This window comes from Lepus europaeus, chromosome 7, assembly GCF_033115175.1.
Source record: "Lepus europaeus isolate LE1 chromosome 7, mLepTim1.pri, whole genome shotgun sequence".
Classification (NCBI taxonomy): domain Eukaryota; kingdom Metazoa; phylum Chordata; class Mammalia; order Lagomorpha; family Leporidae; genus Lepus; species Lepus europaeus.
In genome coordinates this window covers 67,981,782-68,003,964 of record NC_084833.1, presented here as the reverse complement: position 1 = coordinate 68,003,964, position 22,183 = coordinate 67,981,782, and the positions used below count along the sequence as shown (strand labels likewise).

The following is a 22,183-nucleotide window of genomic DNA, read 5'->3' as shown; positions in this document are numbered from 1 at the left end:
AAAATTGATTATCTAGAAATTGTGTGAAGTGTGGCAATTTAAATTAACAACCCAAACTTCACATTCAACAGCAGATCAGACACAGACGAAGGAAAAATAAGTGAAGTGAAATACAGAGCTAAGGAAGTAAACCACGATGCAGCAGATAGAAATTCAAAAAGACATGACAAGTGGAAGAAGATGCTTTTAAGCTTTTAGTCATATTACTGAAGAAAAGATTAGAGAGAAAGAGGACTTTCAAAGAACTCAGGACAGAACTTTCCGGAACTAATGAAAGACGCAAATCCTAATTAAAAGGCCCTGGTGTGGCGTATCATTTGCCGTGTGAGGCATACACACATACTGGGTCAGCCTAGAAGTTCTTCCCTGGAAAATCCTTGTCTCTCTCTCTGTCACACATGGTGCAGAGACAGATTGGCAAGTCTTGAGAAACTGTTCAAGGGAAGCAGCCCTGGCCTGGATCAGTCATTCTTTGGTTCCTGAAAGCACCGTGGAGTACAGGTTGTGTTGCAGTCCAGGTCTGGGCCCTGGGATACTGACCCAAATCACACAGCCCCTGATGCTCAGGTCCTTCCGGTCTGGGAAGGAAGACAGAGAAAACGGAAATTACAGCGTCAGGGACAGAGCTGCCGTGACGGAGCTGCCGGGCTGTGGAAGAGAGCACGGAGCAGACGTTTTCAGTGGGATTCACAGAGCTACGCTCCTGACCTGAGAAGCAGTTCCTGGAGGCCTCCCAGCCTCAAGGGCCATTTCAGACCTCAGGTAGAACTGAGTCACAGTCGGAGTCAGCGTCTCCCCTCACTGACCATGCGGCCGTGCCCCAGGTCCTGAGCGCTGTGTGCCTCTGGCTCCTCTCTGCAGTGAAGGTGATGACAGTGGCTCTACCGTGGCGTGGGAGGATTTACTTATCAAGTATTTAACACCGTGCCTGGCACTTCATTAATGCTGTGCCTGATCCTCCTCCTCCTCCTCATCGTTTAATGTGGATATTAATAATAACATCCGTCATTCCTGGCCAGCCTTCTCCCAGGGCTAGAACGCAAACTCCCCCCACCCTGCCCCCCAACAGGAAGTAGTTCTTGCCAGGTGCCACAGAGTGTTTATAAAGAGGTGAAAGACGGGCGTCCAGGGACTGCTTCGGTGGTAAACAAGAGCAGGCAGGAGCTAATAAAATTTCAAATTAGCCATGACTTTTCACGGCCCTTCCATTGTGCTGGCTGATTTAATGGTCAGCGTCCCCACTCTCTGGGGTTGAATAATGGGGCATTTCTGCAGTAATGGACTCGGCCGCTGAATCTGCCATGTGAACATCAATAGCAGAATGCAAATAACTCTCCACCTGGGCTGTAATCACGTGTGTGAGCAGTGTCTGACCGGGGCAGCCCAGGAAGATGCTGTGGAGCCTGCCGGCCACGGGTGCTCTGCCAGACGGTTGCAACTGGGAGCTGGCCCGGCAGCCCCAGGTTGGGACCTGGAACAGTGCTGGGGTGAAGCGAGCCCATTTGCCCACACCTCAGAATAAAGCAGGCAGGTGAACAGAAGAGGATGAATGGGCCTTGGTTTTGATGATTCATGTTCTAGGTTCAGGGTCAAGGTCAGGGTCAGGAAGGGAGCTACCCCTTACTAAGCACTGACTGTGTCTGCTAACTGTGCTAGGTTGGAAGGCATGCTAGACTATTTTGTTTATGTAACAAATACTTCATGTGACACATACTCTTTCTAACCCTTTTAAGAGACATGGGAAACTTAGGCCAGAGAGTTTAACCTGCCCAAGATCGCATAGTAGGAAGTTTCAGAGCCAGGGAGTCCAATGCTTCATCAGTGTGCTGCCTTCAAGGATGCCACCAGCTCCTGAGCACCAGGAAGGAATGGAGGAGAAAAAAAGGAATTTTTGTCCCTAAGCTGGATTTCAGAGTAGTCAGGGAGCTCGCCAGGCCACACAGCTAGTAAGGAGGACCAGGTACTGAGTCTAGCCAGCACGTAGTCAGTACTCTGGTGGTAGCATCTATACTGTAAACTCCATGGAGACAGAAATGCAAAGGGCATATCAGTGTTACCCCGTGTTACTGAGGAGGGGAGCAGCAGTTTGTCCAGGGCCTCTCTTAAGGCAGTACCAGAACTTCAGGCCCACCATGCCAACTGCTTAGGACTGAATTAAGCTATGGTTTTTCTGGCTTTTGTGGCACTTGGTCTCATCTCCTGCTTCCATTTGTTCTTCAGTTCATCCAGTTTCATTCGTGTGTATACCAGTCATGTTTTACACACATCCACTAGAGCAGGCATTTGCATACTGGGACACTCATATCCCATGTAACTAAGCGCCTGGGTTCAAGTCCTGGCTCTGCTTCTGATTCCAGCTTCCTGCTAACGTGCATCCTGTGAGGCGATGGTGATGGCTCAAGGCATTGGTTCCCTGCCACCCATGTGGGAGGCCTGGGCTGAGTTCCCAGCTCCTGACTTTGGCCTGCCCACCCATGTGGGAGGCCTGGGCTGAGTTCCCAGCTCCTGACTTTGGCCTGGCCCGTGAATGGGAGATATGTCTCCCCACCACCACCACCACCACCGACTCCCTTCCAAATAAATATAATACAAATTGTGTTTTTTAAAACTTTAATCTAAAAATAAACTCCTGTAGTAAATACTGAGGGTACCACAGAGATGACCAGAACAGATATGTGCCCCCAGAGCAGTGGAAAGTTTGCCCCAAGTCCCAGAATTCACAAGCAGTAGAGCCAGAGTTGGAACCCAGGCAGGATTGCATCTGAGTGGTTTCTGCCCTCAGAGCACACAGGTGTAACACCGGGCTTTTCCTTCTCCCCCTGGATTTCTTATCCATTTGAGCTTTTCTACTGGGTGCCTGTAAAATCTGTTATCTCATAGAATTTCATTCTTGGCACTTTGGGAAGATGGTAGAACTGTAGTATGATTTGTAAGCCCTGCAGAAACCTATGTATATGACAAAGAGAGTTTCCTGCTAATGGCAGCACACAGAAGGCAGAGCCGGGCTGCCGCAGGGCTGGGGACTGTGCCTCGGGCCACACAGGAGCACAGCAGCTGGGGGAGAGGCTGAGAATTGCATACAGGGCCCTCACCAACGCTGCCTCTTCCTCACCCCCAAAGCCAGCCAGTCACCAGGTCTTGTAGTTTCACCTCCTAAATGTCGCTCAGAACCATCTGCTTGCCTTCCTTTCCACAGTTCTGCTCTAGCCTAAGCAACCTTTATTTTCCCACCTGTGCAAACTCAGCAGCATCCCCCCTCCCACTCCTGTCTGGCCCCAGCTTCCTCTTAGGGCCTCCTCCAGTTTCAGTCGTGCCCATCAGATGAAGCCACCCCCTGTTGGAGACCTTTCAGCGACTCCTGGCGTCCGGAGGTTGAAAGCCCAACTCTCTGATGTGGCCCTCAAGGCCCAGCCCGGTCTGCAGCAGCCATCCCAGCAGCCTCCTCGTAGCCACTTCTCTCCCCTTCTGAGCCCCAGCATTGGACGTTATCATTCAGATGTTCTCATGTTGTCACACCTCTGGGCTTCCAATATTACTCCTTCTATCTCTGGGAGGGGGGAAAACGCAGGGCAGACACTGGACACTTACTTGTCTGTCTCCTGCTGGACAGGTGAGCTGGGATCAATTTGAAGCACCTGGGTCTCCTTGGTGCCCAGCACAGGCCTTGGCTTATATCAGCCCATGGTGAAGTTTTTAGTGAATGGGATGGAAAGTGGAAATGAATGAAGGCGTTCTGGAAACCGTGGCTAACAGCACAGTCGTGTAAACCACATGCTCTGTCACCCCTACAGACGGCTTGCTGGACTGCATGGACCCTGACTGCTGCCTTCAGCCCCTCTGTCACGTCAACCCCCTGTGCCTGGGCTCCCCTGACCCACTGGACATCATCCAGGAGACACAGGCCCCTGTGTCCCAGCAGAACCTCCACTCCTTCTATGACCGCATCAAGTTCCTCGTGGGCAAGGACAGCACGCACATCATCCCCGGGGAGAATCCCTTTGACGGAGGGTGAGTCCTTGGCCCCAGCCCCAGGCAGTGTTCTCCCAGGGAGAACCGAGTCACCACTGGGGCCGTGTTGGGGCAGGTGGGCGGGAGGAGGCCAGGAGGGTGAACACTGAAGGTTCCTGGTGGAATAGCAGGGAGAGCACAGATGCCGCCTTGGGTACCCCCAAGGTACCCCCATTTACAAAACCACCAGCCAAGGCATTTGGAATTTTTGTGAGCGAAATCACCTTGTTTCTGCTGGATGACAGGTGGAGAGACAGAAATGAAAGGTCCCAGGGGAATCTTGGATCAGGACCCACTGTACAGTCAGTTTTTTTCTGATCCTGCAGTCGCTAGACAGTCTGAAAGGCTTCGACACCAATCTCCCTCAGCACTGATATCCAGAAAACTCTGCTAGGCCCGGGGGTGGGATGAGGGGCTGTTTGCCGGCGTCCTAGGCCACAGGCCTCTGTGCTTTGCGTCTTTTAGTTGTGACGTCCGCTGAGCAGTTGTTGATTGAGGGCTGCTCTACGCCAGGGGCTGTGCTGAGATCACAGAGATGTGTTAGAACACAGTCCTGGCCTGTTGGCCACTCAGAGTCCACTCGGGACACAGAAAAGGGACAGTTACGGTGGGACAGGCCAGGAATGTGCTCCCAGAGTATCGGGAGCACAGAGGAGCTACTCCTGGACAGGAGGAAGGCCACAACTGGAGATGCAAGTCTTGAAGATGAGAAATAATAAAATCGACAAGGGATGGGGAAGATGTTCCCAGCCTAGGGAAGGGCTGGCACAAAGTCACAGAGGAGTGAAGGGGCGCAGGAACCGGGAAAAGATAGCCCCCTGTCCTCTGTGCTCCGCATGAGGACACAAAGCTGGATGAGGTATCCGAGAGGAGGGAGCCTCATGTCTTTTCCGTGTCTCCAGTGCAGTGGCGCCTCCTGTGGACAGAGCTTTCTATAATGTCAGCCCAGTTCATTGAGCAGTGACAGTCTGTGTTCCTGCTGTGTTCATGACCTCTGTGCCAGAGAGCTGCCCCTCGGGGACAGTGGAGTGACAGAGGGAGGTCCTCGGAGCTGGGTGACTGACGGGAGTGAGGGATGCTGGTGAGAGGGGTCTCCTCCTGGATGCCTACTTGAGTGCTGGTGCTTTCCTCCCCAGGCTGAGGACCTGAGTGTAGGAGCAGGTTTGGAAGGAAGGTGCTGCCCTCCACGTTGTGCATGGTAAGGGCGAGGTAGGGACAGTGCTTGGCAGGACAACCAGGAGGAAACGCATATGTGCAGTTAACAAGTCATCTGGAACTCACCCAGGGACTAGGGTCGAGAGTGGTTGATTTGGGAGACCATCAGCAAACAGGCAGTGGTTGAAATCGTGAGTGCACAAACACTCCAGGAGCATGCGTAAGTGGGGAAGAACGGGGAATCAAAACGGGGCCATGGCATCCCAGAGCGTAAATGAGGATGCCAAGGAGGCGGCCTCCCTCCGTGCGTGATGGAACCAAGCGTGAGTTCATTTCATCAGCCGGAGGTTCCTACAGAGGAAAATGTTGCTTGCTCAGCCATTCTTGACTGGGCCCATCTTGGGATCTGATTAGGGCTATGGCTTGCTGACTGCCTGGGGGCTGTTCTGCTTACGGATGCCCTTACCATGCCTGCCAGAGCAGTGCCGGTGGGGACATGTTCCCCATGTGTCCTCCTGGTCACTTGCTCAGTCTGCTGGTTGAGCACTATGAATCGCTGTCAGACCTGCACGGGAATCCAAGTGTTGCTGCTCTGATAGGTCTTCCTTGCCGTGAGGATCCCATCAGGGGTAGAAGTTGACATGCCTGAGCTGGGGTACAGGGACTGCTTGGCAGCAGGGGTGATGGAGGCCTGGAAATCAAGGCAAGTTGGGCTTCAGATCCCAGCCGCTTCTGGCTACGTGGCTGCAGGAAGTGGCTTACTACTCACATAGTGAGTCACATACATACCTTACAGCCTCAGTACGGGACCCTCAGGGAAGCGCTGTCCCTTACTCATTGTACCACTTAGTAGTCGTCCAGGACACTCACAGCATCTTCAGAATGTTCATGAAACATGCATATTACAAAAAAAAAAAAAAACAAACAAACTATGCATAGATTTCAAAAATGTTTATACCAAAACAAACATGTCTTTTCATTCTGTTCTTCGATGGAGTTTTTTGAGTACAAAGAGGGTGAGAATGGGTACAGTAGCTGTTTTCTTAATTTTGTATCAGCATTCAGAGTCCAGGGAAGCTCACTCACTTCACCTGCTGAAAATCCCACTCCAGATGAGTGGCAGAAGCAGGCAGAGAAGTCAGCTCCCAGATCACTGTTTATACACAGGCCACCTTCAGTTAAATTAAGTGCACTGTAAAAGCAGGGACTGTTCATCTCTCCACACCAGTAATACTTTAGGCATGGCCTGGAATAGAATACTTGCTCTACAGATGAATAGGTAATGGGAGCTTCCAAAAGGTTATTATAAAAGTTTCTTGCCACAGTCATTGCGCCCCCCCCCCCCAATTCTTGCCGCTCCAGATGCCGAAGAAACAGCTAGGACACGGATCCCTGAGCAATCCCCAGGAACATCCTTCCGCATGACTAACCAGCCTCGCAGCGGGAAGATGCACTTTTTCCATTAGACTACCTATTTGGTTCTCCATTCTCTTGGCCTGGGCCAGTAGCACGGTGCTCATTTTGTGCAGCTGGGATAAAGTGAGCTCGGTGACCATACTTGAGTTGTTGCTTTCTTTCATCTCCTGGGAGAAAGTATGGTGGAGAGTAGCCACAGTCCCAATCCTGGCTTTACCTCCCTCTAGCGATTGGTAACCTCTGGAGGATGCTTTAACCTTGGTGCAGGGCCACCAGATATAAATGGGCAACAGCAGTTACAGTTTCGTCGAAATCTTTGAAAAGATTAACTTGCGAAAGCATGTAGCCCAGGGCTTGGTACCCATTAGATGGTCAGTAAACAGTGACTTTTATAACAGCTGTGTGCCAGGGTGGAAATAGCACAAGCCTTGGGAGCATCCAAGCCTGGATTGAAAGACTGTGGTACCCACTTTCTCGCTATGTGACCTTGGGAGAATCCCTGATGTCCTCTTCTGTAAGATTGGGGTGATAATGTCTCTGTCACAGGGCTGCCATGATGATTAAATGGGACCCAAACGTGTATGAAGTCCTCAGCCCAGTGCCCGCCCCACAAAAACATGCTTGCTAATTACCTGATGATGATGGTGATGATGATGATGATGTTGAAAAGAGCATCTGGGGTACACATTTTCACAACAATTGTGATACAACTTGGAACACCTACATCCCATATCTGGTTCAAATCCCATCTCCTCGACTTCCAATCCAGCTTCCTCTTAATGTGTACCCTCACAGGCAGCAGATAATGGGCTCAAGTACTTGGGTCCCTGCTTGGCTGCTTTCCCAAGCACATTAGCAGGGAGCTGGATAGAAGTGGAGCAGCTGAGACTTGAACTGGCATCCATGTGGGATGCCAGCACTGCAGGCCTTGGCTTAACCTACTGTGCCACAGCACTAGCCCCAAATTTAAAATAATAATAATAATAATAATGGGAGAGTGGCTTCCAACTTCCTTGACTGGCAGTGGAACTTGAGAGGGGCCCGCCCTCCAGGGAAGCCCAGTAGTCACCCAGAGAGGAGCCAGGCTTAGTCTGTTGCATCATTATTCTAGGAAAGGGAAATGCAACCTTCTGGCCAGCCAGCTGTCAGCCAGGATCCTTGTTAGAGAAGACTCCAATGGCCCCTGTCCAGAGAATAGAATTTCTGATGGGCAGGCAGACCTGACTCAGTGCCCGTGTGTAACTGACAGACCACACCCCATCACCTCCTGCACGCCACATGCTGCACCACAGTTTTTAGTTTGTCTGGAGTCTCACTTGGCCTCCACAAGGCAGGCTGTCACCCAGAGCCCCAACGGCATTGCTGAGACCAGCAGGAAAGGCAAGCCTCTGTGGGTTGCTTCGTCATGCTGCAGTTGCCCAACTGCAAACCGGGCCCAGGGCATGCCAGGACTCTGTTGCTGGCAGCAGGGGAGGGTGAGGAGTTCAAGGCCAGGGCTTGGAATTGGCTTGAGTGCCCTCCAGGGGTGGAAGGGAGTAAGGCAGTCCTGGGCACCCAGAGCCTTCCCAGGAACCCATTCCCACAGAGGCCTGATCCCACGCCTGGATGCAGAAGTAGGAGGCTCCCCAGAGTGACATGGGGCGTCTCATGCCACCGTACAGCACCCCAGCTGGTGCCACTGGCACTGCAGCAGGGGCAGCCTGAGCGAGAACAGGCAGTGGCTCCCCTCGTGGGAGGGCCCCAGCCAAGCAGAGAAAGAGAGCCGACTCAGAACTGGGGCATACGTGCTGCCAGATGGACCCCGAGTGAGGAAGGCCTCCCTCTGGAATTCTGTCACACTCGTCCGTGTCCCCAGAACCCAGCACACTGCCTGTCGCAGAGCAGGTGTTCAGCACGGGTTGTCTGAATACAGTAGCCCTGTCCAACAATCCGCCCCTACTGCCCCCAACTCCACATGCATGACCTCAACGGATCCAAAGTAGGGAGGACAGAGCAGGCATGGGCACCTCTGCCACCAGGCTAGGTGGTGCCCTGGGTGCCTGGGCCCCATCTGCCTGGTAGCACACCTGTCCCTCACCTGGAGCCACGGAGAGAATACAATGAAGGATATTGAGACGCGAGGGTGAGGGCTAGAAGCATCTCCAGCTGGATACAGATACAGCTGTAGACAGCGGAGCTTGGGCTAGGTCAGCCAGGAGAGGGGAGCAATGTGAGACATCTCCCAACTGAACCCCGGAGGCAGAACTGATTCCCGCTGATCATTGCAGCTGTTGTCTTGGGAAGGACTAACCGGGTCACGGAGGCTGGGCCTGGGGCGGCCCACCTCAGTGCATTCTGTGATTGCCACTGCTGGGCGGGAGAGCAGAGTGCAGGAAGAGGTTCTGACAGCTGGACCGCCCCCACGCCATTTGAATCTTCAGGATGCATCTGAGGACCTGGTATTGGTCTCAGAAACAGCGTGGTGTGGTGAAGCCTAGCTGGGCTCCTCTGTGCCTGATGGATAATCAGCCCGCTGCGGCAGGTAGGTGGACATGGACAGGGAGCTGTTGGCTGAGCCCAAAGAGAAGAACTGAAGGAGTCTGAGGGACCTCCGGAACAGGTAGAACGGGGTCGGTGTTGTGGCACAGCAGGGAGAGCCAACACTTGCAGCTGCTTCACTTCTAGTCCAGCTCCCTGCTGGTGTGCCTGGGAAAGCAGTCAAAGGCTCCTGTCACTCATGTGGGAGACCCAGATGGAGTTCCTGGCTTTGGCCTGGCCCAGCCCTAGCCTTTGCAGCCATGTGGGGAGTGAACCAGTAGATGGAAGATCTCTCTTCTCCTCTCTCTGTTGCTCTGATACATACAAACATACATACATACATACATAGGTAGATAGGTAGATAGATAGATAACCAGAGTACTTATCCCAAAGGAGGCAGAGGATCACGCCCTGTAGACAGGGTCAGATCAGCTTCTGTGTCCCAAACACACAGATTTGGTGACTCCACAGCCCTTCTTCTGCCCTGGCTGTGAAGAAGACGGTATGCATCTGACCCCTTTGCTCTGGGGACTCTTTGTGGGTCCCAGGCCTTCTTGGTCATTGGACTTATACTCCCTAGCAGTGGGGATGGCCTGGGGTCAACCACAGTCAGTGACAGAAGGAATCAGGGAGTCCTTTGGGCAGTCTCTCTGAATACCTATAGAGAAGTACGGGTGAAGTGCTCTGAGGGCTCACAGGCAGGGCCAGCACTCCCACTGCAGACATGAGGGCGCTTCTAGAAGTTCATCAAAATGGAATGTAAATGCAAGTTTGTCTTGCTGCAAAAAAAAAAAAAAAGTCAAATATGCATATGCAGAAACTTCTAGAAATTCATGGAAAATACTTATTAATAGGGGAAAACTGCATACCTTTCAAAAAATTGTTGCACCTTAATAAATTTACATGTAACTCCATTTTCCACAAACTTCTGGACATGTGCTTGTGTCTCTCCCTGAGCCCGTGCTGCGGGAGCTGCCGCATGTCCAGATTTGTTCATTCAGCACACAGCTCCGGGCAGTCTCCAGATAGGCCACAGGAAATGTTATCGGGAATGAGTGCGGGGACGAACAAGCGAATGCATGGAGACTGTGGCAGGAGATGGCCTCCGGCCTGAGACAGGATTTCGTTGAGGAGAGGTGGCCATTAGAACATTGCCTAGCAAACTGCAGGCCACAGCACCTGTGTATCAGGAAATCTGTTTAGTAGGTCAAAATTAATTTTCTTGTCTCTTTAAGAAGTAAACACAAATGAAATGGGGGTAGAATAGAATGGAAAATATCAGCACAAGACTGTACAAAAAAGCATGTGTTCCGTGATAGTTGTCTCAGGTACCCATATGTGTTTGCATGTGTATGTGTGTATATGTGTGCATGTGTGTGAATGTGTATGTGTGAGTGCATCTTCGCACATGTGTGCATGTGTGTCTCTGTGCATGTGTGTGCGTGTGTATCTGTGTGCGTGTGTGTGAATGTGTATGTGAGTGCATCTTCGCACATGTGTGCATGTGTGTGCATATGTTTGTGTGGCCAACTGGCTAAGCTCTGTGGCTTCCTGAGGAGCCAGGATGAGCAACAGAGTGACTTTCTAGCATGTTCAGGAGTGGAGAGATTGGGACGTGGCCGGGCATAATTGTGGTGACAATATTTTCCAAATCAAAAGCTGGGAGTCAGGCTGTGACATTTGAAATGCAGCTGGTCTCAGGATACCTGGGGTATGTGATCATGCGTGGTAAGCCAAGGGGCTTGTGGGAGAAGGAAGAGCACAGGGCAGTAAGGTGGATTAGGGGCAGGGAATAGAAAGAGCCAGGCTCTCCCTTTCACATGCCAGGCAGGAGCATCTCATCTCAAGCAGGGCTGGAAGGCGGCCTAGCATAGGGGACAAGTGACGTGAACGCCACTGAGGCATCAGAACTCCTACAGCACTTCTCAAGGGATGGCCTTTGCAGGGATATGGAAAGCAGGAGCTGGCAAGGGACACGAACAGTGGAAAGGAGGGAGGGGGCGATATCATCTGTATCTGCCTACTGCAGGTCTGAAGTCGTATCCTGGCACTGGTGGCACAGTAGCTATGGTAGCGCATTTGCTCCCCGTCCCAGCCCACCCCAGGCCTGAGACAGCCCTCAGAGAGCTCTCTGCGAGGCCAGCCGTGGAGACCATCTAATGGACTTCAAATAAACCCCGACTTCCTGACAGCTGGCCTCGGAGCAAATTTATTATTGAATTATACTCCTGTGTTTTCAGAACAAGCTGAGCTGACAGGCTACTCCCATCAGTTAAAAAAAAAAAAAAGACAGACAGACAGACAATGATGAATTACCCGAAGGAAGATGGAAGAAGGCAAGGATCCTGCTTCCGCCAGAATGTCAGCCGTCATATATTATTCATGCCGGCTCTCTGAAAGCCCCCCCACCCCGAGGTGAGCGTGTAGGATGAAGCAGAGAGGCGCGTTCAATTCAGATGCAGGCAGCAGCGGCTCACATCATCCTGATGAGCAGCTAACAACTCCTCTGCCACTTGATCATCCCTTTATTGATTTCCAAAATGAGTTACCGTCTCTGTTTGCTTTGTAGCTTAAGCTGGTTCCTCCTAGCTGTCCATCATGGGAAGCCTCAGTGGAGGCTGCTACAGCGAAGCCAGAGCAACTCGGGGTGGCAAGGGGCAGGGCCTGGATCTGAATGCTGAGCAGGGGAGAGCAGCTGGCCTTGGACAATGAGGCCCAGTTTCCCTCGCTGTGATATGGGCCTGGTAATTCCTGCCTTGCCGGGTTGTTTGGGAGATGGAATGAGATACAGTACCCAGAAGCCTGATGGCTGGTACGTGGCACACCTCGGATGATAGCACCTAGCGTTGACCGGGAGTGTTCTGTGTGTCAGGCGTTTTTTGATAATGCCTTATGTGATCTGTAAGTACTAACAACTTTAAGTCTCCCACAGACTGTATGACGCAGGGACTTGGCTACCTTTGTTTTACAGTTGTAAAAACTGAGATACAGAGAAGGAAAGTGACCTGGCCAAGGTCATAGCACTTGTAAGTGGCAGAGCCAAAATCACAAGCCATACCTGATGGCCCTAGAGCCGTGTGCTGAGTCCTGTGCATCCCCAGCTCAGCATCTTCGGCTCAGAAATCTATGCAGGGTGGTGCTTCTGACTCCCTACAACCCAGCTGGCCCTCACTTTCTCTCTGCTCCTGTGCAACATAATTTTTTTAAAAACCAGTGTGCAGGGGCTAGTGCTGTGACATAGCAGGTAAAGTCGCCACCTGCCATGCTAGCATCCCATATGGGTACTGGTTTGTATCCCAGCTGCTCAACTTCTAATCTGGCTCCCTGCTATTTGTCTAGGAAAGCATCAGAAGATAGGCAAGTGTTTGGGCCCTCGCACCCACATGGGAGACCATGATGGAGTTCCAGGCTTCTGGTTTCAGCCTAGCTCAGCCCTGGCTATTGTGGACATCTGGGGAGTGAACCAGCAGATAGAAGATCGATCTCTCTCTCTTTCTCTCTTTCTCTCCCTCCCTCCCTTCCTCCCTCTCTCCTTCCCTCCCTCTCTTCCTTCCTTCCTCCCTCTCTCCCTCCCTCCCTCCCTCCCTCCCTCCCTTTCTCCCTTTCTCCCTCCCTGCCACCCTCTACGTCTGTATTGCTCTGACTTTCAAATACATTTTTTTAAAAAATATGCAATAAAGCTTGGGGCTGAAGGTCACCGGCCTCAGAATCAGGCGGCCGAGGATAGAAACCCAGCCCCACTGCTTGCTGGCTGGGAGACCTGAGACAAGTCTCAACCTCTCTGTGCCTTGCTTTCTCCCTCTGTCATGTAAGGATAATAAGCCATTCCTCATGGAGATGTTTTGAGAACTGAACAAGATCTGGAACAGCAATGTGTCAGGGCAGTAAGTGTCAGCGTCCATCATCACTAACAGCAGTAGTGTTATATCAGCAGTAGCAATGGCGTTAGTCTTTTGTATGCATCTTCATGCCACTGGGGCACGGGGGGAGGGGGGGACTGGGAGAAACTGGAGCATCAGCCGGCAGCATCTGTGTGGCTGTGCAGATGGTGCAGGCACCCTAGTACCACAGGGGACAGAATGGCCCTTTGCAGTCATCAGCTCCTTGGGGAAACTTCCAGGCCAGAGAGAACCCGTGGCTCTAGTAAGTCAAAGAAGCCATCAGATGAACCTTTACTGGTTTTGACCTAAGGCCATCGAAAGGCATACATAGTAGACATAGGAAGAGATTTGAAATAAGTTGTAAAGAACAATGCACAAAAAGTTGACTTTTAAATATGATTTTAGCACAGTTGGGTTTATTTTTCATACAAATCATTGACTATCCACATGCCAATATAACTCTGAAGCAAGGCAGTCTGCCAATGTGATCCATGAGATACACAAAGAAAATATTAGCATCTGTACTTTCATCTTTAAAAAAAAGAAAAAGGTGGGGCAGTGGTTAAAATGCATTCTGTATCCGAGCCCCCGGGTTTGAGCCCCAGCTCCACTGCAGATTCCAGCTTTCTGCTGATGCTCACGCTTGCAGGCAGCAGCTGATGGCTCCAGTACTTGGGCCCTGTGGGACTCATGAGTCCCAGGCTCCTGGACTCCACCTAGCCAGCCCCAGCTGTTGCAGGCATTTGGGGAGTGAACCAGGTGATGGGAGATCTTGCTTTCTGTCTCTGTCTGCCTGTCTGTGTCTTCCTGCCTCTTTCTAATAAATAAAAATATTTTGAATAAGAAAGCAAGGAAACAGTGTTTGGGGGCAGCTGGTTAGACTGCTGCTTGCCATGCCTGCCAGCATGTGGAGGGCTGGTTCATGTCCTGGCTACTCTCCTTCCATTCCAGCTCCCTCCTCATGTGCCTGCAAAGGCAGCAGGTGATGGCCCAGGAACACGGGCCCCTGCTACCCACATGGGAGGTTGGATGGAGTTCCTGGCTTCTGGCTTTAGCCTGGCCTAACCCTGGATTTTGCAGCCATTTGAGGGGTGAACCAGAGGATGAAGGATCTCTCTCTCTCTCTCTCTCTCTCTCTCTCTCTCTCTCACTCTCACTCTTGCTTTCTCTCGCTCTCTCTCTCTTTCTCATTCTGCTTTCGAAATCAATAAATCTTTCAAAATAGAATGCAAGAATGCGTTGTTCCTGTGGACTATCAGATTTTCACTCATTTGCCCCTTCCATCCCTGTGTTAGTTGGCCACAGGTGTGAACCAGCACACAAGGCTTCCGAGGGGGATTGGACCCCATTCCTCTGAGGGAGGACAGAGGGCTGTCAGTGGTTCGTTGCACTGTATTACACCCTAGTGGGGGGAGGGGTGGAATCTCATCTTAATCAGACTCACTTGCAAAATGGCCAAGTGGCTTACCAAGATGTCTGCAGAATAACTCCAAGCAGAAGGTAACCCCAACCGTGCAAGTGTAACTCAGCAAGAAAAGAGCGTGCCACTCCCACTGTTGTCTTCCCCAGCTCATGATGAGGTTGCCCAAAGAAGCTCCCCGTATCTAACAGAAAGTTCCCAGCAGATTAAAAATGACCAGGAAGGCATCTGAAACATGAGTTCCTATCCACTGGACCTCGTACCAATGGTGCAGGATACTTTTCTAGCATTGACTAATGGAGGTCGCACGTGTGTGCCACAAACGAAGGAAGGAATACAAGTGCCTGGAAGGAGCCTGCGTGCAAACATTTGTGCTGCCGTTCTCAAGGTCCCTGCTGCACGGCGCATGTGCTGAATTTCAAGGTGGCTTACACGCGCTGGGATGACCAGTTAGGCAGGCGTCTGTGTCAGACAGCAGATGCCTTGAGAGGTGAAGTGACTGCCGGGTTCTCAAGGCTAAGAATAGGCAAGTTCTGCATTCGAATCCTGGCTGCCCAACCTGGTCTGAGCTTTATTTTCTCACCTGTACCACTAGAAGTTTGAAAAAAAAAAAAAAACTGGTGGGGACATTCTCTTTTGAGTCGGATGGTCAGGAACTAGAGAGTTCTCAGGAATATGCATTTAGGTCTGAGATGTCCCACTGGAAAAGCTGATTGAAGACACCGAGACAGAGCAAGGGACAGGAGCCCTGGGAAGCCAGAGCCACGTGGAAAGGCCCAGCCCTTCCAACCCTAGGCTCTCTAACCATCTCCCTGTGAAGGTCAAACAGCTCCGTGTTGTCCCATAGCACCCTCGCCTTAAGTAGCAGAAGCACAGGAGCTCTGTATTCGCTCAGTAAATAATCTTTCCAGACCCTACTCCGTGCCCTACCTTCCAGTTCTAGGGAAAATATCTGTTTGGGAGGGGCTCTGCTCCTTGGCCTGATGAGAAATGACTTTGAACACAGCCCCACTCAGTGCTGGGAATATAGCAGTGAGAGACATGTCCTTGATCCCTATCTCCAAGGAGCCTGTGGTCTGCTTTGAGGGGGAAAGATTGTCCCAAGTTCATGAAGGGGCAGGAGTGGTGGACGCTGCTTAGGGACTGCTCCAGCTGGGTCCTGAAGAATGAGCAAGTGAACAGAATAAGTGGATGGACGGTGCCAGAGGGGGAGGACACTTCCGAGGTGAGCATCGGCATCAAGGCACACTTAGTAGGGCTACGTGGGCTGGGTTAGGAAGCAACAAATTAAAATTTAGCAGTGTGAAATGCATATGGGATTCTGTTTTATGCCAGGCTGGGAGAAACTTCAGCCTACATTTGGGAGATAAGAGAACGGAGGTTCAGAGAGATCAGGTGGTTCTCCAAGGCCTTACAGGCAATTCCAGGCATCAGAGCTGTGACCAGAGCTCTTTCCCCGTCACCGCCCCTTCTCCCTGAGTGACGAGGGATGCTGCTTTCTTTCTGGCTTTATTCTTGGTCACGGCAGCTCTGTCTCTCCATCAGACTCCTCTCTCGATCCCATCCCTGGTCACTATATTCAGGAAGCCACGGGACAGATTGTCCTGGCTGGCACCCGCAGTGGCTCCTCAATTGGGCCCTGTGCATGTCGCTGGACTGACTCCGGTGTGTTTGCTGCCTGCCTTGGCCTGGCACAAGCGCTCCCTCCTGGCAGAGTTCACCCAGCCTAATTGCTTGTTTGTATCCCAGCTGCCTGACATATGCCAAGCCCGCGCATTGACTCTCTGGTGTCAGAGACAACTACACTAAGGCGTTTTGCTCTCATGAGCTCTGGCAAGTAACTAGGGACTGTACTTCATGCCTTCCCATGACCACCAGCGCCTCATACAGCGCCTGGCTCACAGTAGGTGCTCAGTTTTTTGTTAAAGTGAATTTTAAGTGTGCAAGCTGGGCAGACGGGTTGGTGACAATGTGCACCCCTCGTCAGTGGTTTCTCAGTAAGGCGGTCTCCCGTTATAGAGCTCCCTGTTCAGAGCAGCAACGATTTCTTAGCCATAACCACAGCCCTGAGCTAGAGCGTGACCCTTAGCATGGGGTCAGTGTTCCAGGGAACAGAAGCCAGCTCATACCAGCTCACAGGAACTGATAATTAAATGTGCAGCAATTCTGTGAGCTTACTGTTAGAGCCTTTGCTAAAAAGTAAATGCTGGCCGGCGCCGCGGCTCACTAGGCTAATCCTCCGCCTTGCGGCGCCGGCACGCCGGGTTCTAGTCCCGGTCGGGGCACCGATCCTGTCCCGGTTGCCCCTCTTCCAGGCCAGCTCTCTGCTGTGGCCAGGGAGTGCAGTGGAGGATGGCCCAAGTCCTTGGGCCCTGCACCCCATGGGAGACCAGGATAAGCACCTGGCTCCTGCCATCGGATCAGTGCGGTGCGCCGGTCGCAGCGCGCTACTGTGGTGGCCATTGGAGGGTGAACCAACGGCAAAAGGAAGACCTTTCTCTCTGTCTCTCTCTCACTGTCCACTCTGCCTGTCAAAAAAAAAAAAAAAAGTAAATGCTACAAAATTATGTAGAAAACAAAGGTAATAGTGATATTTTAACAGTGCGTCATTTCCTACAAATGTTCCTGTGTTTTAGGATCATCCTTGCTGCTGACTTTCTGTCAGGAAATGCTGCATGATGCTGTCCTACTGTGCGCCTCTCCCGAGCTCTGCATTCAGGGCATCTCATTGGTAGCTGGAAACTGGCCAGGATGAGAGTATTTACACCACAGAAATGGGCAGATGCTGCATATTAAAGCTGGTTTCTTTCCTTTTCCTTTTTTTTTTTTTTTTTTGAAAGTCAATTCTTAAACACTTATCAGTACCCACAAAGTGAATGGTTGAAGACAGTGAGCTTTGGGAACCCCAGGCCTTGTGTCTTTTACACCTGCCCAGGCGACAACATGTGGCAAGAGACACATTGCAGAGCCCTTCCCAGAGCTGACGGCCTCAGCTCCTTTGTTGTAGGGGAGATTTATATTAACCCGGGCTTTCTTGGCAACTGAAAATCATGGTCCAGTGGAAGAGGGGTGGAAGTGTTTTTCCCCAAGAGTTAACTCTTACGCCAATTGTCTGCTTTGGCAAGAGGCCTCTAGGGCCTACTGGGGGACAGGAAGTCAACATAATCTTCCCCAGAACCCAAAAGCAAGCCACAGGAGCCTGGGCTAAAATAACTTCTGCTCTGGCTTGCCTAACTGGAAGCTATTTGGGAGCCAAATGGTGCTGCTTTGACAGCTCCCAATTATCAGGAAATCCCCAAAGAGAGATCACTCAGAAGAGGCTGGCTGCCTGTGTGTGAGGGGCAGCCAGGGCAGCCCCGCGAGGGAACCGTTCCCCAGAGGGCCGGTTAGCGTCCAGGCAGAATCCGGAGGTCCGTGGGCCAGAAGGAAGCTGGAGGGGAGCCAGCGCCAGCAGAGGAGGTCTGGTACTCATTCTCCAGCAACAGGAAACTCAATTGTCCTCCATTAAAGAAAGCCTCTCCTGCTACTAGGGAACACAGTGGATAAAAATCAATTTTTCCCATTCGTCGAAAGAGAATTTCACATAACTATACTGGGAGACCTTCGGAGCAAGCCTGAAAGTCTTTGCTTCACCCACCTGTTTGCCACTTAATTGCATTTAGACCAAGGGCCTTGGAAGGAAACCATTGACTGAATTAGCATTAACCAGATTGTGTGGAGTGAGGTGGGGTGAGGTGGGGTGGGGCAGGGTGGGGGGGTGGGCAGCCATGCTTTCTGTCCTCAGAAAGCACAGGCTGACACTGGTGAGACCAGCTGCTTACGAGCCTGGTGTTAATTGCTTTTCTCATCAAACAGAAGTTTATCACTGCAGGAAGGTAGAGACGCAGACACCTAACAAAGTATCTAAGGGCTGATTTGAGATCTTCCTGAACAAATGCCCAGGGGTCTCTTTGCTAGGCCAGAAAAAAAGCCATCTGAACCCAGGTGAAGGGAGAAAGTTGGGTGGAACAGCACCTGCATTTTTGCCTCATATCTGTCTTGTCTACAAAGACGGTCTCCCCAGTGCCCTGATCCCTTGGGACACTGACGCCACCAGCCAGCACCTTTATTTCTACCCCTTACCCGTGAAATACAGACTGATCTGGAGTTGGACCTAGAGTTGCGAGGCCCAGGACCGAAGCCTAGCTCTGCCACCGCCTTCTCGTGTAGCTTTGGGCAAATAATGTAACTGCTCTGGACTGCAGGCTTCTCTTGTATAAAGTGAGACTGATAGGGCCGGCGCTGTGGCGTCGTGGGCTAAGCTGCCGCCTGCAGTCCCGGCGTCCCTTATGAGCGCCAAATCAAGTCCCAGCTGCCCCACTTCCCATCCAGCTCTCTGCTGTGGCCTGGGAAAGCAGCAGAGGATGGCCCCTGCACCCATGTGGGAGACCCAGAAGAAGTTCCTGGCTCCTGTCTAGCCCAACCTTGGCCCTTGCAGACACTTGGGGAGTGAACCAGCAGATGGAAAATCTGTGTGAGTGTGTGTGTGTATGTGTGTGTCTCCTCCTCTCTCTGCCTTTCAAACAAATAAATAAAATAAAATAGATAAATCTTTGGGAGAATAATGCGAAGGTTCTCTTAACTTGGTGATTTTACAGTCAACTGCCATCTGCAGAGAATAGGACTGCGTGGAGTTGCCTTCAGAACCAGCCCAGGGAGAGAGGTGGCCACCCTCACTGCTTGGTCTGGAACATAGCTCTTCATTTGTTTTCCACCTGGGGGGTCCTCATAGCATATCATCTGCTAAAGTTTCTCTTTCTGAAATATTTGAAAAACCACCATTCTAGATGGCCTTCCATTGTCCCACTTAGGTGCTCAGTCCCCCATTGTTTTAAATCAGTGACCTCATAGTTATTAGGAATAGGCCAGACACAGTGGAATGAAAACAAAAAGAAAGAACTTGACCCTGCCCTCAGCGAGCCGGTGATCTAATGAAAAGGCAAAGCAGTGCGGTTTGGGAGGTGTCGAGGTGTGGGGGTGTGTGTGCATGCGTCAGGTCTCTGGGGACAGAGAGGCTGGTTCTGACGAGGGGCATCAGGAAAGGCTTCGGGCAGAGCTCTCGCTTGAAACCGGGTCTTGGAGGATGAGGCTGGGGCAGAGGTGGCGCAGGAACCACACTGTGGGTGAACAGAACAGCGCACTGGGGTTCTAAGCGACACTCCCCTGGTGAATTGGGGGAAAGCAGGTGGTTTGTCATCACGAGGCAGAGTGGGAGGGGGGATATTGGGAATGGAGGCAGGTCCCACTGCTAAGGGACACCAACATCCACCCTTCTCTTGCTATACTGCCACATGAAAGGGAGTCAGTCCCTTCTGTCCTGTTCACTGTCACGGGTGCTCATTTCCACTGGGACTATTCGTGACAGCGAGAGCCATTGCCATTTTTGGAGTTTACTCTGTACCAGGAGGCTCCCAGACATGCCACATACCTGCATGCGTTCCAAGAGCTAGGAAGGGACAGAGCTGGGATTTGAACCCAGGTCGCCTAGTTCCAAATCCACACATGTAGCTACTCTGCGTGGCCCTCTGGGGTTGGCTTTATCTCCTCCAAACATACTGCGGTGTGGTAGCTGACGACGCCTTCCAGCAGCAGTTCTCACTGCTTGATGCCTTGCATTGACGGGCTATGTTGAAAGGCTACCGCTTCTCAGGAGTGAATGCCATGAGCCCCTGGGTGCTAGTTGTGTCTGTGCGTGACCAGTCTCCTGTCTTCTGACCTCTGGGGTGCCCTGCCGGCCAGGGCTCTGACCACGACAGCTGTATCCTGCTATTGTCTCTTCTCTCCCCGTAGGCACGCGTGTGTCATTCGTGGCCAAGTGATGACATCCGATGGGACGCCGCTGGTTGGTGTGAACGTCAGTTTCGTCAGTAACCCTCTCTTCGGGTACACAATCAGCAGGCAAGACGGCAGGTAGGTGACCTCTGCTGAGCCAGGAGCAGTAAAGGACCTGTTCTCGCAGGTCTGGCCACACGGCTACTGCCGGGCTGGCAGCATAGGGAAAGGACGGCCTTTGGCGTCAGAGGGCCTGAGCCGAAATGCCCATGCCCAGGTTGCGTCCCCTTGTGTCTGGCTCTGGCTTGGGTCCCTTAGGCCACACAGGAAACAGTTTCTTCTCATTTGGTTCCCACAGTGTTTGATACCTTGTCCATGTTGTCCTGTGCCCTGACTGCGGATGGAATCTACTTCCTGCACCCCAGATAGTTCTGGAAAACTCTGGAAGCCATTGGGGTGATGACAGAATTCCAACCTTGGAATTCCTTTGAGAGCCATCAGTGGAATGGAGTGCGGCTTCCTTAGCAGTCCTGGCTCTGCCCCCGCTGTTAGCCACCTGTCCTTGCTTGACAGGTCTCCCGGCCTAGCCAAGCCTCCGCTTGCCTGGCTGGTGAGTGGTCCTCCCACCCTCCAGCTCACAAACCAATGGTGAGAATCAGAGGACACGGTGATGGGGAGGCACCTGACACACAGTAGGCACTTAATGAATCTTCATCCCCTGTCCCTGTCTGATTCATTGCTGTATTTCCAGCGTCTGCCATGCTGTAAGCACACAGGAAGTACTAGCTGGTTCCCTAAAATTACAAATTGCTGAGTGACAGAAGGTGATGGTGACAGGACCGGCAGTGAGGATATTTTGGAGAAAAGGCAAGAAGAGGGAAAGTGGAATATTTAGGCTGTCAGTGGCGACAAGTCCTCTATTTTTAATGACATCAGGTGGTAGCGGTCCATCTGGCTAAGTGTGGGCCCATAAGGGTGATTTTCACTCGGCGTTGGAAATTGTGCTGCAGCCTGATTGATTTCAGCACCTCTTTAATCCAATATCAGACGTGAGCATGTCCCGGCCGAGGTGATAATGAAGTTGGGGCTCAGCTGTCTGTAGACACGTGTGCCTCTTAGACGGGCTTGGCGAGCTTGGCGTGGGGAGCCCTCTCCCAGCTCCATGTGAATGGGGGAAGGGGCCCAGCTGGCAGACACCCGTGGCCAGCCCGGCCCCAGGGGGCAGCAGCCCCTGCCTGCCCCGCACACCTTCCAAGCCAGGACACCTCCGTGCAGATTCCCGCCACGGTGTGCAGGAATCTCTTCATTAGGCTCTGTCCTCACCGCCGTCCTGCTCGCTCGGGGCTGCCAGCTCTGTGGACACAGCAGCTGTGTGCATCCCAGGCAGCAGGTGGTCTGACCACCTTGTCACCTGCTGTGAAGCAGCTATCAGAAGGGCGCCTGGGAGGACTGCTCTGTTTTTGCCGGGAAACTTGCCCATCCATCAGTCCCCTCTCCCCGGCTGTACTCGGTTGGGGTCATCCATGAGCACCCCAGAGTCTGGCATGACGTTGCTCCCTGGCTCCTGCAGGCCTGCACTGCTCCTGTTTGTGCTCCCTCTGCAGTCTTCAGTGCGCAGAGGTGGAGGGAAGCACACGCCTGCACAGTTCTTGCACTGCCCTTACCTTAGAGCTTGAGCTTCAGGTGGGTTCTCACCCGTGTGCCCAGGGCTTCACTGTGCTTTCCGACGGAGAGCCCACGTGATGCCCTGGGCAGCCGTCAGCTGTTCTCCTTGTGTCGGACTCCCTCAGTTGTATGGGAACAGGAAGCCTCTTGCCCATTTGCTGCCCTGTCTCCCTTGAGCCACCTTCTTCCTTACCTCTCACGCCCTGGGGGAACCCTAAGACAGGAGCTGGAGCCCCAAGGTGACAGCGTATGCCAGTGGACTGAGAGTCCAGGGACTGTGTCTTACCTATCTTTGTGCTCCCAGCTCCCT

At 52.2% G+C, this 22,183-nt stretch overlaps 1 protein-coding gene across 4 annotated transcripts in view; it reads left to right on the top strand.

The window, feature by feature from the left end:
* The window catches only part of TENM4 (teneurin transmembrane protein 4), a 390,997-nt gene that overhangs the window by 298,042 nt on the left and 70,772 nt on the right, over positions 1-22,183 (top strand). For all 4 annotated transcript variants that reach the window (XM_062198278.1, XM_062198277.1, XM_062198276.1 and 1 more), the window contains 2 exons: positions 3,792-4,008; positions 20,227-20,346. In XM_062198278.1, coding sequence (XP_062054262.1) covers positions 3,792-4,008; positions 20,227-20,346 — 337 coding nt within the window. The remainder of the gene's footprint in view (positions 1-3,791; positions 4,009-20,226; positions 20,347-22,183) is intronic.